Source organism: Lathamus discolor, chromosome 21, assembly GCF_037157495.1.
Source record: "Lathamus discolor isolate bLatDis1 chromosome 21, bLatDis1.hap1, whole genome shotgun sequence".
In the NCBI taxonomy this organism is placed as follows: domain Eukaryota; kingdom Metazoa; phylum Chordata; class Aves; order Psittaciformes; family Psittacidae; genus Lathamus; species Lathamus discolor.
Window position 1 is genome coordinate 3,240,301 of NC_088904.1, and position 14,870 is coordinate 3,255,170.

General features: G+C 50.6%; 1 protein-coding gene across 1 annotated transcript; it reads right to left on the reverse strand.

The window, feature by feature from the left end:
• Positions 1 to 1,634: 1,634 nt before the first annotated feature.
• GNA11 (G protein subunit alpha 11) lies at positions 1,635 to 14,669 on the reverse strand. The gene is made up of 7 exons (XM_065699603.1): positions 14,494 to 14,669; positions 10,001 to 10,185; positions 9,594 to 9,748; positions 8,576 to 8,704; positions 7,743 to 7,872; positions 6,878 to 7,031; positions 1,635 to 6,001 (listed from the first exon to the last, which is right to left on the reverse strand). Exons 1-7 carry the CDS (start codon positions 14,627 to 14,629, stop codon positions 5,811 to 5,813), a joined length of 1,080 nt encoding a protein of 359 aa, XP_065555675.1. The 5' UTR covers positions 14,630 to 14,669; the 3' UTR covers positions 1,635 to 5,810.
• Between the last annotated feature and the right edge of the window lie 201 nt (positions 14,670 to 14,870).

Genomic DNA, 14,870 nt, shown 5'->3' on the forward strand with positions numbered 1-14,870 from the left:
GTTGGACCAGATGATCCTTGAGGTCCCTTCCACCCATGTATCATGATTCTGGGGGCAAAAGCCCAGACCAAAGGGATTAAGAGAGCAGGTACTTGCCAATCCCAGTCATTCCAAACTCCTCCCAGTCGTTCCCATAGGTAGGAAAAGCTGTGAGCAAAGTTACTGGGGACCTTGCTGGGGATGCTCACGTTGGTGCTGTGGGTTTCCATGCCCACAATGCCCTCTATGGGTTACCAACAGGACGTGTTCTTCAAGGCCCTACCTAAGGAACTGCTGAAATGATCCAAAACGAGCCCTTCAGGAGCAAAGCCCCATCTGCAGGTTGGAAGGGAACTGGTGGCTAAGCTGGGGATGGCACCTCATTCCCCAAGGCTCTTCCCACCATTGAGGCTGCTCCAAAGCAAATGCTGGGAAGCTGCTGTCAAGCTTCCCAAGGATGCTCCCATCTGACACCCTCTCTGCTTCACCAAGAGCCTCTCTGAAGGTCTCCATGAACCAGCAGGGCAGGAGGGACCTGCTTTCTGGATGCTTCCTACCAACACCCTTTATTTCCATGGCCAGGAGCTATAGATCCCGAGCCCAGTGGTGGCTGGGAGCAGGGAACGGCACCCATTGGGGTGGCTCAGAACAGCCACCAGCCACATCCTCACCCACCTTGGCCTTACCCAGATGCTTTCCCAGTCCCAATCCCAGCCTGGTTTATACTGGGAAGGCCCTTAAAGCTCCTCCAGTTCCAGTCCCTGCCATGGACCTTCCACTAGAGCAGCTCGCTCCAACCTGGAGCCCGCAGGGGCCGGTGCAGGTGAGTGTGATGCAGGATGATCCAAAGCTCCAGCTGCTGCTTTTCCCAAGAGCCCCCCAACCACAGCTGGAATAAAGCATTCCCTGCAGGACACCGAGCTCCCAGCACCTTCCCCCTGTGCAAGGAGAAGGCTTGGAGCAAGGGGACAGGTACCTGCCAAGTGCACGTGCTGGAGGGGTTCTTCCATAGCTGGAGCTGAAGCTCAGGTTCCTCTGGCTGCAGCTTCGCTCGGGTGTGACACGGAACCTCCGTGGCTGCAGGTCCCTGTGAACACGAGGACGTTCAAGCATCTCGACTCTCCCAAGTGATCGAAGCTGGAATTCCTGGGGAATGACCCTAGGGAAGGAAGATAAAACTCCAGGAACTCCATCCCAGGAAATCCCCTTGTCAGAACACCACCACATCCATCGCAAGCCTGCATCCCCCAGGCTCCTGAAGGGATGGCTTGAGCAGTGGTCCATGCTTCGGTCTGTGTTGCTAACAGGCAAGACTGGAAGCAGGGTTCCTCCTATTGGCAATGGATGCCCTGGGACAACGCTACAGGAAGAGGCAGTCGCACAACTCCACTGAGCAGTTCTGCTCCCAAATCCTGGAAAACTAAGTCCCCACAGCTTCAAATCCGAGTCAGCCCCTGCCCACACATCAGTGCTGTATGGAGTTACTGCCTCTGTTACCTTCTAGTGACCAAACCACTTTGGTTGATGCCTGAATCCTGGTTTTCCAAGCAGGGCCAACGTTTTTTAGCCTCAACGGGCTGCAAGGTCCCGCGAGGTCCTGTTGGAACCAAGCAGAAAAGAAAGGAATGAAGAAACACACCCAGGACCACCAGGGCTTTTAGGAACAAAATTTATTCCAATTTCAAACAGAGAATTTTATTTCAGGAGAAAGATATGAAAATCCATGGTGGTTTTTTTTTGTTTTCCATCCGAGATTTCTGTCCTAAGGGGGTTGTTGCCCAGCAGTCGGAGTGGGATCATTGCAAGAAACAAACCCACTCCTGGACTGGAATGAGACACTTTGGAGCCTGAACAGATCCGGACAGTGGGTATCTTATTCAGCAACTCCTTTCCCCTCCCCTCTGCCCTCCCTCCCACCCCAACACGCACAACAATACATGCACTGCAAAGGACAAGGTTTAAAAACAGCGTTGGAGAGAGGCTCCTTTTCAAGAGGCTAATGGTGAAATGGTCTGCAATGAGAAGGTACAAGTCTAACCAAAGAAGTTCCACCACATTGGCACTTGGCAAGAGTCTCTGGCACTACTAAAGAAGGGGCATTGGCACAAACCATACTCTTCAATAACTGGGTGCTGCAGAACACACTGGATCTCGGCTGGACTCTCACGACCTGGGCTCTGTACAGAACGACACAACGGGCAGCACACTCGGCAAGTACTCTAGATATATTTTTATATATATATAGAAGTGGTTTTTTAACCTTTTTTTTTTTCCTTTTTTTTTAACTTTTTTCCTTTTTTTTTTTCTTTTTTTTTTTCTTTTTAAAACCAAGAAAACACATGAAGAAAACCCAGAGTGGAAGGCAAGGCCGACACTGCGAGGAAGCAACAACAAGAAACCAAGGAATCCACCTCTGGGAGAGGGGAGAGGGGCAAGGAGCTATGTGACACGCTGAAGCGGGAAGGGGCTGTTGCTCCAATCCATCTGGAATGGCAGAAGGAAAGCGGGCTGCTCCTCGCCTCAAGTTTCAATCTGGTTCAAAGTCGGTTTCTTCAGCAGAGCAAAGAGCAGAGGTCGGCCCAGAGACCGTATCCGCGGGCTCAAGATCCGAGGTTATCCCCCAAGAACCCAATTCCACCTCTTTCCTGAAGGTCTCAACCTGCAGAACATTCCCAACTGGCCTCACTTATGGAAAAAGGGGGAGAAGAGGCAAATTCGGTTTCGGGTTTGGCACTTTTGCTGGGGCAGGTCTTTGCCAAAGGACCAGCCAAGAGAGATGCGAACCAGCGCTGCAGCAACGCGGTGCTGGCCAAAAGCCAGAGGCACACGAGCTCCCTCGTGCTCAGACGAGCACGTGCCAAAACTGGGATGTTCTCGCATGGAACGCGGCCCATGGACAACTCTGGATCACACACACGAGTCCGACCCATTCCCTGCCTCATTCCAAAGGAGGGTTCAGAACTCCTAAGAGCCACCGTGGAACGTTCTCCCCTTCCCTGTGCAGTAACCACCACGCCAAGTCAGTCACCAGGCCAACAGCTACACCAAGGAGTTGCTCAGCAAGGTACTCACCCCCCTAACTCCTTGTGCCCTCAGCCTCAACAGCTCCCATACAACGGAGTCCCTCTGCAAGAGACAGAAGCCAAACTCCCTCCTCCTGTGCCAGGGCAGCAGCACTTCAAGAAGGGGAGGACACAAACCCAAGGAGTTTCTGATTCAAGTGGAAGTACCACCATCATTCACCTCGGAAAAGAACTTCTGGGAAGTTATTCCCAAGAGCCTGTGTCTCTCAGCGCCAGCTTTGGGCTGGCAATAGCTGTAGTGTGAACCATTTCCAAGAGGATCACAGAAGAGGCTGCTGCTGCCATCTGCTTGGGCTGAGCAGCACTTCGAATACACCCGGATGATTATAAATTCCTCTTTATAGGACAGTTTCTACAAAATGGATCATTTTGGCATAAAGACAAAAAGAAAACCAAGCAGTAAAATTGATGCAAAGCTGTCTGACACATGGGAATCCCTCTCCTTCCTCCCAAGTGTTCCATGCAGGCCAGAGCGTGGCTACTCTAAAGAGATGCTGTGTTTCCTCCAGCATCACTGCTCAGCCACACTGGCTCTTCAACTGTTGGTCCCATGGCTACTGCTCCACCTTGAGCTCTCTCATGGCTCTGAGCAGAGCTTCCTTTCTCCTGTAGTGCTCCAAGACATCAGAGGCTTCCCTCACAAGAGGGACCTAGAAACAACAACGCTGTCCCTCCCTACTGTAGTGTTCTAGATCAAAGCATCTCAGACAGTTAAGATTGACTCTTACATGTTGTGCAAAACACTGATGTAGTGCTCTGTCTACAAAAGAGACAAAATATCAACAGCCCCCTTCAACAGTGCAGCTCATGTCTTCACCTTCAGGCCTTCACGGGGGCAACCTGCTTGAGCCAGAGAATTTGGACCCGATGCTACTGGTTGGAATTGAAAGAGAAGCATTAATGATGCTAAACAACACATAGCCAGCGGTGGGTCAGGTTTCCCTGCTTCCTACCCCTGCTCCTTGCCACTGCAGTTACTTTCCAGGCTGGCAGCAGCTCTGCAGCACGTCTGTTCACTTGCCTCAGCTCTCCAATGTGCAAAGGCTTCACATCCTTCCGCTTAGTGGAGTTCCATTTGGCATCTAGAATCCACAACTGCTGCTGCTCTACCTTCCACCTGCACCAGCAAAGCCTGTTCTCTGCTCTCCTGCTACCAGCACAGCAGAGCTCCCTGCTCCCACCGCACCGGGTGCTCCAGCCACGACACAGCACACATTCCCCTGGAGCAAGGTTGTGTGCATGTCTTCCAACGAGGATCCCTACTCCTCTCAAGAGAAACCCAGCAGCATGTGCCTATGGGGAATGCATAAACAGGAGAGGGAGAACTGCTCCTCCCTCCATCCTCAAGCTTTTCAAGTAAGAATCCTCCCTGCATCCCAAAGTTGGTCGCGAACCAACTCTGGTCCTTCCTATGAACCTACGAGCTGGACAGGACCAAGGAATTCTTACACAGTCAATTGAACACACTGGCACAGAACAATAATCAAGGCTTGTTTGCTACTAGCAGCAAGAAAAGAACTCAAGGGTGGCACGAGACTAGAGAGATCTCCCATCCAGCCCAAGCGTGATGCTGAAATGCCACAACTCCTCGGCGCGCTTTGGGGATGCGCTGCCCGCAGAAGCCGCTCCATGTCACACACCGCTCTCTACTCAACAAGACCTAAGTTTGCTCTCTGCAAATGGAGCCTTGTGGTGTGTGGGGAGGGGGAGGATGTGGGGACGTGTGTGAGTAACCAAAAGAAAAGCAAACCTAAAATTCAAACCAAAAGAAAACCAAGGAGAGAAAACGAAAGAACAATTACAGTCAGGCACTTCCCCAGGCTCAGCAGCTATTGCTCCAAGAGCTTCCATCATTTGTAGTCCATGAACAAAATACAGCAACACGTAGCAAACTATGTATAGAACATCAATAATTTAAAAAAAAAAAAATAATAATCACAGTCTCCATACCTTTTATCATTGATAAAGAAACAAAATAACTCAAAACTAGAACATATAAAGAATGGCAAAGTGATGGCTTTTGGTGGTGGTGGTGGTGGTGGTTTGCCTTTTTCTTGTGTGGGGTTTCTTTTTTGCACAATGGTTGGAGAGCAATTGCTCCTCCCCAACGTTTCATCACAGTGAACCATGGAGCGTGTCCTGGGGAAGGGAAAGGGAAGGGCAAGAAGCAAGCAGGGTTAACAACTGACACCAGAGGCACCCATAGCACAAGGCAAAGGGCCCAGTAGCATTCTGCACTCCCACAGTCCAGTGAATTCACAATCTCAGCTGGAAAGTTGGGGGTTGTTTTTATATATATATTTATATATATACCATGGGAATGAAAACGGGGGGGGAAGGAAAGGGGAAGGGGGGAGGCAAAAAGTGGCGAAGCAACGAAGGAAAGCTCAAGATGAGGCTGCTTTAAGTTGGCAGAACGTAAGAAGTAAGCAAGGTGCTGAAGAGATGAGGCATATCCCCGTTAACTTGTGAAAGAAAAGCGATCTTGTTAAAATAGGAAATCAGCTACTCTGTGGACAGAGACATGAGACTCCAGGGTAACACTGAGCACGTGCCACTCCACAGGTCAGACAATTTGCAATCATTACATCATCAAAAAAAAAAAACCCAAAAAAAAAGAAAAAAAAAACCAAACAAAAAAAAAAAAAGGAATTAAAACTTTTGTGGTTTTCCTGTCGTCTGGAAACTTTCTTGTTTTGTCTTTTCTTCCCAACGAAGCCTCTCGAAGGGGCTGAGAGCGGAGCGGGGTCAAACCAGGTTGTATTCCTTCAGGTTGAGCTGTAGGATGGTGTCCTTGACAGCTGCGAAGACGAAACGGATGTTTTCCGTGTCTGTGGCACATGTGAAGTGGGAATAGATGATTTTATCGCTGTCGGGATTTAAATCCACAAACATCTTGAGAATGAACTCCCGGGCTGCCTGCGCATCCCTCTGCGGGCCTGCAGCGAACAGAGACACCAGTTACCCACTGACCCAGCAACCCCACACTGGGGTGGGCTGGAAAGGACCTGAAAGCTCAGCCAGCTCCAACCCCCTGCCACGGGCAGGGACCCCTTCCACTGGAGCAGCTTGCTCCAAGCCCCTGTGTCCAACCTGGCCTTGAGCACTGCCAGGGATGGGGCAGCCACAGCTTCTCTATTCAACCCATTTCAGTGTCCCACCACCCTCACAGGGAACAGCTTCTGCTAAGAGCTCATCACAATCTACCCTGTAAGGATCTAAAGCCCTGGACAGATGTTACCAGCCAGCTTTAAATGAACTCAACTGAAGAGCCTGAAGCATGATTTAGGCTGAGGAGTTCTGCTGCCAACAGCAATTTCTCTGCTTCACATAGACCCTGGCTGACCACAGCTGCAGATGGCACATGAGTCACAATTCACTTTGAGATCGGCAGCACCCTCATTTGAACAAGCTGGGTTATTGACCAGGCAGTTTCTTAAAACAAGGACTCACATCACCTCCTGACTACAGGATTGAAGTGCCCAGTACACCAGTGAATGGGGTTTATGAACTGGGTTTCTGCATAAGCACACAGGTAGAAAAGCCAGACTTCCATAACACCCTGAAGTGCATCCTGAGGGCAGGAGGAGTCATTCTTCATCTAGGAGAGACTCATTCCATCAGATTGCAGTTACCTCCACATGATTAAGATACTTTGGTGCCATCTTCTCCTTGCTCTAGCTATTCCTTCCCCAATCCAGATGTTTTGCCCATCTCCAGAGCTGAGATGTCTTTCAAAACCAAATACAATTCTGACCAAACCACCTCCAACCCCTTCTTCTAGATAAGAACGTTCCTCCTTGAAAACCACTCACCATCAAACTCCGGGAAATAGTCGACAAGGTGGGAATATAGGATCTTGTCTTCCAACAGATCTTTCTTGTTGAGAAAGAGGATAACAGAAGAGTTTTGGAACCATGGGTAAGTGATAATGGTTCGAAAGAGGGCTTTGCTCTCTTCCATCCGGTTCTGAAAGAGAGAAGAGAAAGCCCTGTTTCCACAAAGGAGCACACTGAGATGCTTTTCTGCTGCCTGCACTCCGATCTGCAGCAATCCAGAATCTTGGATACTGGATGCAGAATCCTTTGGCCCCAGGTAGGTTCTGGCTCAAGCTGCACCAGTAAATAGAAAGGAAATGCAAGATCTAATGGTTTCCAGCTTCATTTAATTGGCGAACCATTGAGATCAGAAGCCTTAACAGTCATTTTATGCTGTGAGAGTCATGTGAGAGGACTCTGTGGACATGTTTTGTCTGCAGAAAAGGAATAACTGCTGTTACCTAATGGCATTTTTTAGTCTCTTAGCAAGTGTAAAGATTCAGTGTCACACCTTCAAAGAGAGCAGGCACTATCTAAAAAGGCAGCAGCCACAGCACGGAGTCATTCAGTGTGGAAAGGAGGAATGGAGGGGGTTTAGGAGCATTCCCAAGCACACAGAACTCAGCAATTTCACAGTGTTTCAGGATTACTTGAGAAGTTCCTGATGATCCAAATGCTCCACACATTCTCCATCCTCAGGGACATCATAACCTACCAAGGCTCATGCTCCCTTTGCAACAGGACAAACTGAAGACCAAAACCAGCAACAGATGCTAATCCCACTTTGGGACCAGCCTGCAGAAGCTAAAGACATTCCTCCTTTCTTTTCACCTTCCTGTTGAGTTCCCTTTTTTTGGCTTACCTCATTATCAGATTCCACCAGAACTTGGTCATATTCACTAAGTGCTACTAAAAACATGATGGAAGTCACATTTTCAAAGCAATGGATCCACTTCCTTCGTTCCGATCTTTGCCCTCCAACATCCACCATTCTAAGGAAGAGAAACACACATAGTAGCACCGAAGTGGCTGCAGTTCTCTAGCTGAACAGGACCAGCATATGATGAGAAGCATCGTGGCTCTTTGCCACTCTATTTAACTTGGCGTGGGGATGGAAAATGTGCTTGCTAACAGGGTGGTTTATAAACCATCCTGCTCCAGAAATACATCCAACTGACAGGATGGCCATCAAATGCCACCTGGTGCTGCAGCAGCATAGGCAGCCAGCTTTGGTGTCATCCTGAGAGCACAAGGAGGGCACAGAAAACCACCTCTGACAGATTTCTGCACAAGAAGTGGTCTCTTTTTGAAGGAGAAATAACTGGTCAAGGTTGGTTGAGCTCAGCGTTCTTAAAGGCAAATACATTTCACTCCCAGCCCAAGTCTTCCCCCATCCCCTCGGTGGCTTAAGCTCCCACCAGTTCACTCCTCACGTGCAACACAATCCCTCCCAAGATCCCTGCAAGATGGTTAGCTGGGCTTTAAGTGTCACTGATTCTGTTCCACAGCTTGGAGCTTTCCCTTCATCAGAATAACATGTCACACCATCCCCATGGCAGGAGCAGCCTTCAGCAGATGCTTCAGAACATCACACCACATACAGCCACTCAAGCACAGGGCCACTCTAAAGCAATCCTGAAGCCATCTCTTCTCCCCTCTCTGAGTTCAGCTGTAACATGAATACACCTTCAGTACCTGAAGATAATATTCTCTAGGTCAAAGGGGTACTCTATGATCCCAGTTGTAGGAACTCGAACCCGTAGCACATCTTGCTGAGTTGGTAGATATCCCGGGGTAGCGATACGATCCACGTCGCTGAGATAGCTACAGGAAGGAAAAGACAAATTGCCCGAGGTTACAGCACATAAAGACACGTATTTCAACCCCTTTAGGCTTTCCCTGGCTCAACAAGAAAAGCAAAAGTCACCTGAATCACTTCAAATATGGGAATAAATCTTTAGGAAGCAGTAATTCACCAGCCATCTGCTTTGGGGAAAAACAGGAGCAAGGACAGCAAAAGGAGTGCGGCAGTGAGAGAAAGCTGAAGTTCAGGGATGCTTATGGTTGAGACTTAAGTCTCATCTGAGGTTTTCTATTTAGTACCAAGCAAACCTATGTCATCTGTCAAACCAGCCACCAGTAGTTACACATCCATGTAGACCAAAGGACAAACCTGAAGAGAGAGCAACACTTCTGCTGCCTAAGTGCCAGGGCCAAACTAGATGGTGTAAGGTAGAGATTCAAGCCTCAAGTAGATCCAGAAGCAGATGTGCCTTTATCACCCCCCACAAACCCATCTTATCCTTTACCTTAGGAAAAGTAGGAAATGGTGAGGATTTTCCAGATCTAAATCTACCCCCAAAACAAACACAGCTTCTCTAGTGCACATCTTTGCCTTGCGGAGCCAGATTCAAACAAGTTCCTGCTCCCACTGCTCTTTCAGCTTCACTTTTCCTAAGGATATTTCTGCCTTTCTCATGTGCCTACAGCTTTTATCCCAATCCACGTGGCCAGCAGAGGCTGTGCAGCTTGTCTAAAGCACCAGCAAGACTCACCCACGTCAGGGAAAACGAGAGAAGCTACTTAAAATAACACAGGGAAATCCACAGCAGTATTCCTGCTCACTGGAACCAATTCTAGGCTTCCATTAAACAACTGGACAGGTATTATTTGTTAGAGCATCACTCCCAACTACCAGTGAGTAGGTACTTACTATTTAGCTGAGTCAGAAAGCTGATATTCTCTTCTCCTGTCATAACATTCTTGGATTCCAGGGTCATTCCACAATGTTTTAATTGCACTTACATATGGCTGCTCAAATGTCATGACCTTTTCTACATCCACTTCCCGGATCAGCACTGCATTGGCCTTCAGATTGAGAGGAAAGACAGAAAGAGAAATTCAAAAGGGGGTGTTGTCAGGGGTCAGAAGCAGCGGCTATTGGTCACAGAGAGGCCAAAATGTCCCAACAAGCAGTCCTTGAGCACACAACATCTATGGGAAAGACTGCCCAGAGGCTGAGACTGCCATGAAGAAGGACACAAGGGAACAGGAACTTTGGAGTCAAGCCCTAGAATCCCCAGTGCCTAAAGACACGTGCAAAAAGTGGGAGCAACTTACCTTGTTCTGTTCATATTTGTACAGAATCTTCAGGGTTTCCATGGCCCTGATCATAGACTGCATGGCAGTGAAGATGTTCTGGTACACCAGCTTGGTGAAGCCTTTTTTGTCCTCTTCAGAGTAGCCTGAGCCATGAATGATACGCATCTGCTTAATGAATGTGCTCTTTCCACTCTCCCCAGTGCCTATGGAATGCAAGAGAGAGTTAAGAGCCATCAGGAGCAACATTTGCTGAGGAAGAGAGCATCTAACATCCATCCCATCACATCCCAAAGCTCCTCTTGCTCTACCCGAGCACACACGGCTTCCAAGCACTGTTTGAGCTGCTTGCCAGCATCCTCAAGGCCACTCTGGCTGGTCCAGCTCATCCCTACCACAAAGCTCAGAGCACAGGAAGACATCTTGTCCTTCCGAGCAGCCTTCACAAGCAGCTCTGGTTCTTCTTCCACCTCTCACGTTACAGCTCCTCCCACCCGTTCTGCGTCAAAAGGCCCTGGTCCGTCACACCTGACCTATTCCCAGATACTCCAGTAAGATGCTACAATCCCAGCAGCACGCTCCACAATTGGTGATACTGCCAATGGAGAGGCTCAGGGGAAGCCCGTTTGCTCGGGCGTTTCGCTGTGGTTTGGCACAAAATGCTCTTGATCTTCCAGAAAATGTGGCTTTTCTCTGAACACAACCGAAATAAATCAGCTCTAAAGGAGAAAGGAGCTCAAGAAACAACAGGATTCTCCAGCTGATGCGAGCAGCTACGGAAGGGGATCTGCTCAGCATCTCAAACTGCTGTGCAAACAGGATGTTTGGACTGAAATGATAATCATCACCGGGGCAAGATACATCTATGAGTGCTTGTGGCCTCTGGGCATTACAGAGTTAACATGAGGGGAGAGCAGAGGAGGATGCTGCTCACAGCTCTCTGCACTGGATCTTAAGCCCTTACAGACTGCAGGCTGCGCAGCAGGGCTACCTGCTCCTTCTACCATGGGTTTGCTGCCCCAGGGACACGAGGGCTTAGAGCACACAGGAGGGAAAGACACAGCACATTCAGCCTGGCCCTGTTGCTGCTTCCTGCACACACAGCGAGGCAGGTCCTCCCACTCCTACATTTATGGCCCCAGAGAAGTGTTGCTGAACACGTGAAGGCCAACAGAGAAGATAAAGAGATAGGGGAGGAACTTTCTAACACCGTAAGTATGAGAGAAAACCATCAGCAGGTAAAGTTATCGATGCTGATACACGGCCTGGTTAGAGTCATGATTCCAGGGAGACCTTAGAGCAGCTCCCAGTGCCTAAAGGGAAACCTGGAGAAGGGCTTGTAGGGACAGGCCAACAGGAATGGCTTTAACCTGCCCCAGGGGAGACTGAGCTGAGCTCTTAGGCAGAAGCTCTTCCCTGTGAGGGTGCTGAGGCGCTGGCACAGGGTGCCCAGAGAAGCTGTGGCTGCCTCATCCCTGGCAGTGCTCAAGGCCAGGCTGGACACAGGGGCTTGGAGCAAGCTGCTCCAGTGGAAGGCATCCATAGCCAACAGCTTAAAGATCTACCATGGATGCTTTTCTCAAGTACTTTTACTCAATCTTCTAAACCTTTGTTATCCATATACAGAATATATATACAAAAAACCTCTTTAATTCAGGGGCCCAACTCCCTGAGAGCGAAAACTAAAACCTATCCCATAAGCAACAAGTCCTTTCACCATCAGGTATCCTCACAGCAGGGACTCGTCGTATGAAGCCTGCTTGTCATTCATCACACTCCACAGTTACTACTCAGAGGTAGATTCTCAGTTACTCCTGTTTGTAGTGGGAGGCTAAAAGGCAAACAAATAAATATGCTCCCATAAGAGCAGGGAGCACAGAACCAGAAGCAGCACGTTTAAACCAAACCAGCTCCCCCCATAGCCGAGATGTGACAGAAATCCCATCAGCGAGGAGAGGAATGAGCATTAGAAACACCATTAACAGGCAGCAAAGGCTCTCAAACACAAAGCTATCCCATAATATGGGAGAGGGGAAATGGAAACTGAAATCTTTTGTGGTTTCTCTCACTGTGGTGAGAAATGCTTCCTCGGTGCTTACCACAGCGACCAAAAGTGAGGGGGGGGAAGACAAGATGTTGTGCTTCAAAGCATTCTGATAGCACAAACCTAAGAGAAACCTCAGCACCAGCCACTCAGCCCAGAGCTCAAACCCAGATTTCTCCTGTCATCCACCAGCAACCATCTTTGGGGTTGGGTTTTTGGTTAAAGGGGCCTTTTGCTCTCACCCAGCCGAGGTTTTGCAGAGCACAGTAACCTTATTTCATCTGCTAACGTTGAGGCAATGTGAATTCCCCACTGCATCTGTCAAAAGGGGGAAAACAACAGTTCACCCTGCATTGGGAACAACCCCTGACTGGCACTTGGAGGTTCATTCCGCAGTCAACACGCTGAACCCCCCTCCCCACCCAGTACAAAGAGGAACAACCACCTTATACCAGAGGGCAATGTCCAACACTTTGAAACCAGAGTTCTCACTACCTGGTGCATCATCGATTCCCGCTGTCGTTCCTCACCCCAGCGCTCTACTTTAGGCTTCAACCACCAAACTGTCACCGAATGAAGTGACAAGGAAAATGAATGAAGTTTCTGGGAGGCAGAAATTCCCTCTGGAATCTTGAGGGTCTGGGAGAGGTCTGCCACTAACACCACCCCTAACAGTGGTGCATGGAAGAGCTCCACGTAACAGCAAGAAAGAAACCCCTGGAAGCACAGATACGTCAAGGAGGGAGAACACTCACTACCTGCCACGAGTGAAGGTGGGAATTGTGCTGTCTCCGGTGCAAAGCACCCAGCAGACACATCCTAGAACCGGGAATGCTGCTCATTCAATATTAACCATCTCCTATAGAGCTTTTGTTCTGCAAATCTGATGCTGAATGGCCCAGAGCTGCATCTTGCAGAAAAGCAGAAAGGATTCTTGAGCAATTGGGATCATTCCTAAAGTGAAATCTTTAGATCCAGTGGGATCTTCTTAACCCAGATCTATCCTATAGTGCCAACCTATTTTGAAACGGCTGCTTCTGTGGGACCGCTGTCAGGAAGCAGGAGACACATGGAAGACATGTACCCGATGTCTTACAGCAGCTGCCCCAGCGGCTCTGCAGAGCACAAACACCAAGCCCTGGATTTTACCCTTCACCTGGGGCACAGCAACACGTTAACCACCGAGGATTCAGGGGGAGAAGGAAAGCCCTGGCCTTCACTTCATTGCCACGACACAACAATGGCAGCCCTCCAGAGGCAGCCCCAGCCTCACTTCACTCCCATGAAGTTGGCTATTTGTTCCTGCAGGGATCATCCCAATCCATCGGCTGTACCTCAATGGGCAGCTCCCAACAGACCCCAGTAAGCTCAATCCAGCAGATCTGCTCCACGGTTCAGCTCGAGACGACGTGGTATTTCAGACACAAAGCAGGACACATGCACAAGCGATGCTACATCACAGCAGCCATGAAAACTGAAATACAAGTCCAAATTGGAGGGCTCCCCGGACATCAAACTCATTGCTGAAGGAGGACCTAAACACCTCAAATCTTAGCTGGCTGCTCTTGGAACTGAGCCCCCATCACTATAACCCTCACCTCAACATGGAATACTTATTTATCCATCTGCACCACCACTCCATTTCCACCTCATACCTACACCCTTGTCACTGCACAGGTGATTTCTACCTCTGAAGAGCACCAGAGCCATTTCCTCCTCAGACACAGCTCTCCTGGGCTTTGTTTCTCTTCAGATCCACTCCCCCAAGCTCCCAACCCCACCGGCCCTCCCTGGGCAGCGCAAGGGGAATTCTGTGCTTTAGGAGCTGGGAGATGATTTTTCCACACACATTCACCCAAGGCCTGGAAATTCTTCCCTAGGAAGAGAAGCTGTGGCTGCCCCATCCCTGGCAGTGCTCAAGGCCAGGTTGGACACAGGGGCTTGGAGGGAGCTGCTCTAATGGAAGGGGTCCATGCCCGTGGCAAGGGGGTTGGAACGGACCGGGCTTTAAGGCCCCTTCCAACCCAATCTATTCCATGGTTCTATGGATAATGAAAAGCATCAATTCCATCCCTGGATCCTGCCCGCTGATAAAGGCCGGCTACGGGAAGCACTTCCTCGAGCCCATTTCCACACACACCCATCTTTGTGCCCGAGCCTCCAGAGCCGAAATCACTCCCGATCATTGTATGAGTTCATCCTCACAGTTCCTCCTTATGTCAAACACCATTTGGACACAGAACGCGCCGCAAAACCCACACAAAGGGCAGCCAGCAACACATCCCCCCCCCCCCCCTCACCCCCCCACCCGAGCGCACGGCTCCGAGGCGGGGACAACCCCAGCCCCCCCCCAGCCACCACCACCGCCAACCACCGCCCGGGCGCGGCCACCGGGACCTGTCAAGCCCCGCGGCCGGGGCAGGGCCGAGGCCCCGCGGCGCGGTGTAAGGCCGGGCCCGGCGCTTCTCACCCAGCAGCAGCAGCTTCAGCTCGCGGCGGGCGTCGCGCTTGTCCCTCCGCAACTGCTTCTCGATCTCGGCGTTGATGCGCTTCGACTCCTTCACCTCGTCGCTCAGGCAACAGGCCATCATGGACTCCAGAGTCATGGTGGCGCCGAGGCCGGGCCTCCCCCGCCCGCCCACCCCCCCCACCCCCCCCGGGCACCGACCACCGGCCTCCGCACGGCCGGGAGCGCGGCCCGGCCCCGCGCCCCCTTCCCTGCCCACCCCACCCTCCCTCCGCGGCGCCGGCGCGGCCCGGCCCGGCCCCGGCCTCGGATCCGACTACGTGCGGCCGGGCCTAGCGCCGCCGCCGGCCCCCTCCGCGCTGCCCTCGCCCGGCTGCGGC

Coding starts and splice junctions, on each gene's coding strand:
- GNA11 (XM_065699603.1), bottom strand. CDS start 14,629: ATGACTCTGGAGTCCATGATGGCCTGTTGCCTGAGCGACGAGGTGAAG. Junction 7,032..7,742: donor TGGTGGAATCTGATAATGAG/GTAAGCCAAAAA, acceptor TCTCTCTTTCAG/AACCGGATGGAAGAGAGCAA. Junction 6,002..6,877: donor CTATTTCCCGGAGTTTGATG/GTGAGTGGTTTT, acceptor TGTTCGCTGCAG/GCCCGCAGAGGGATGCGCAG.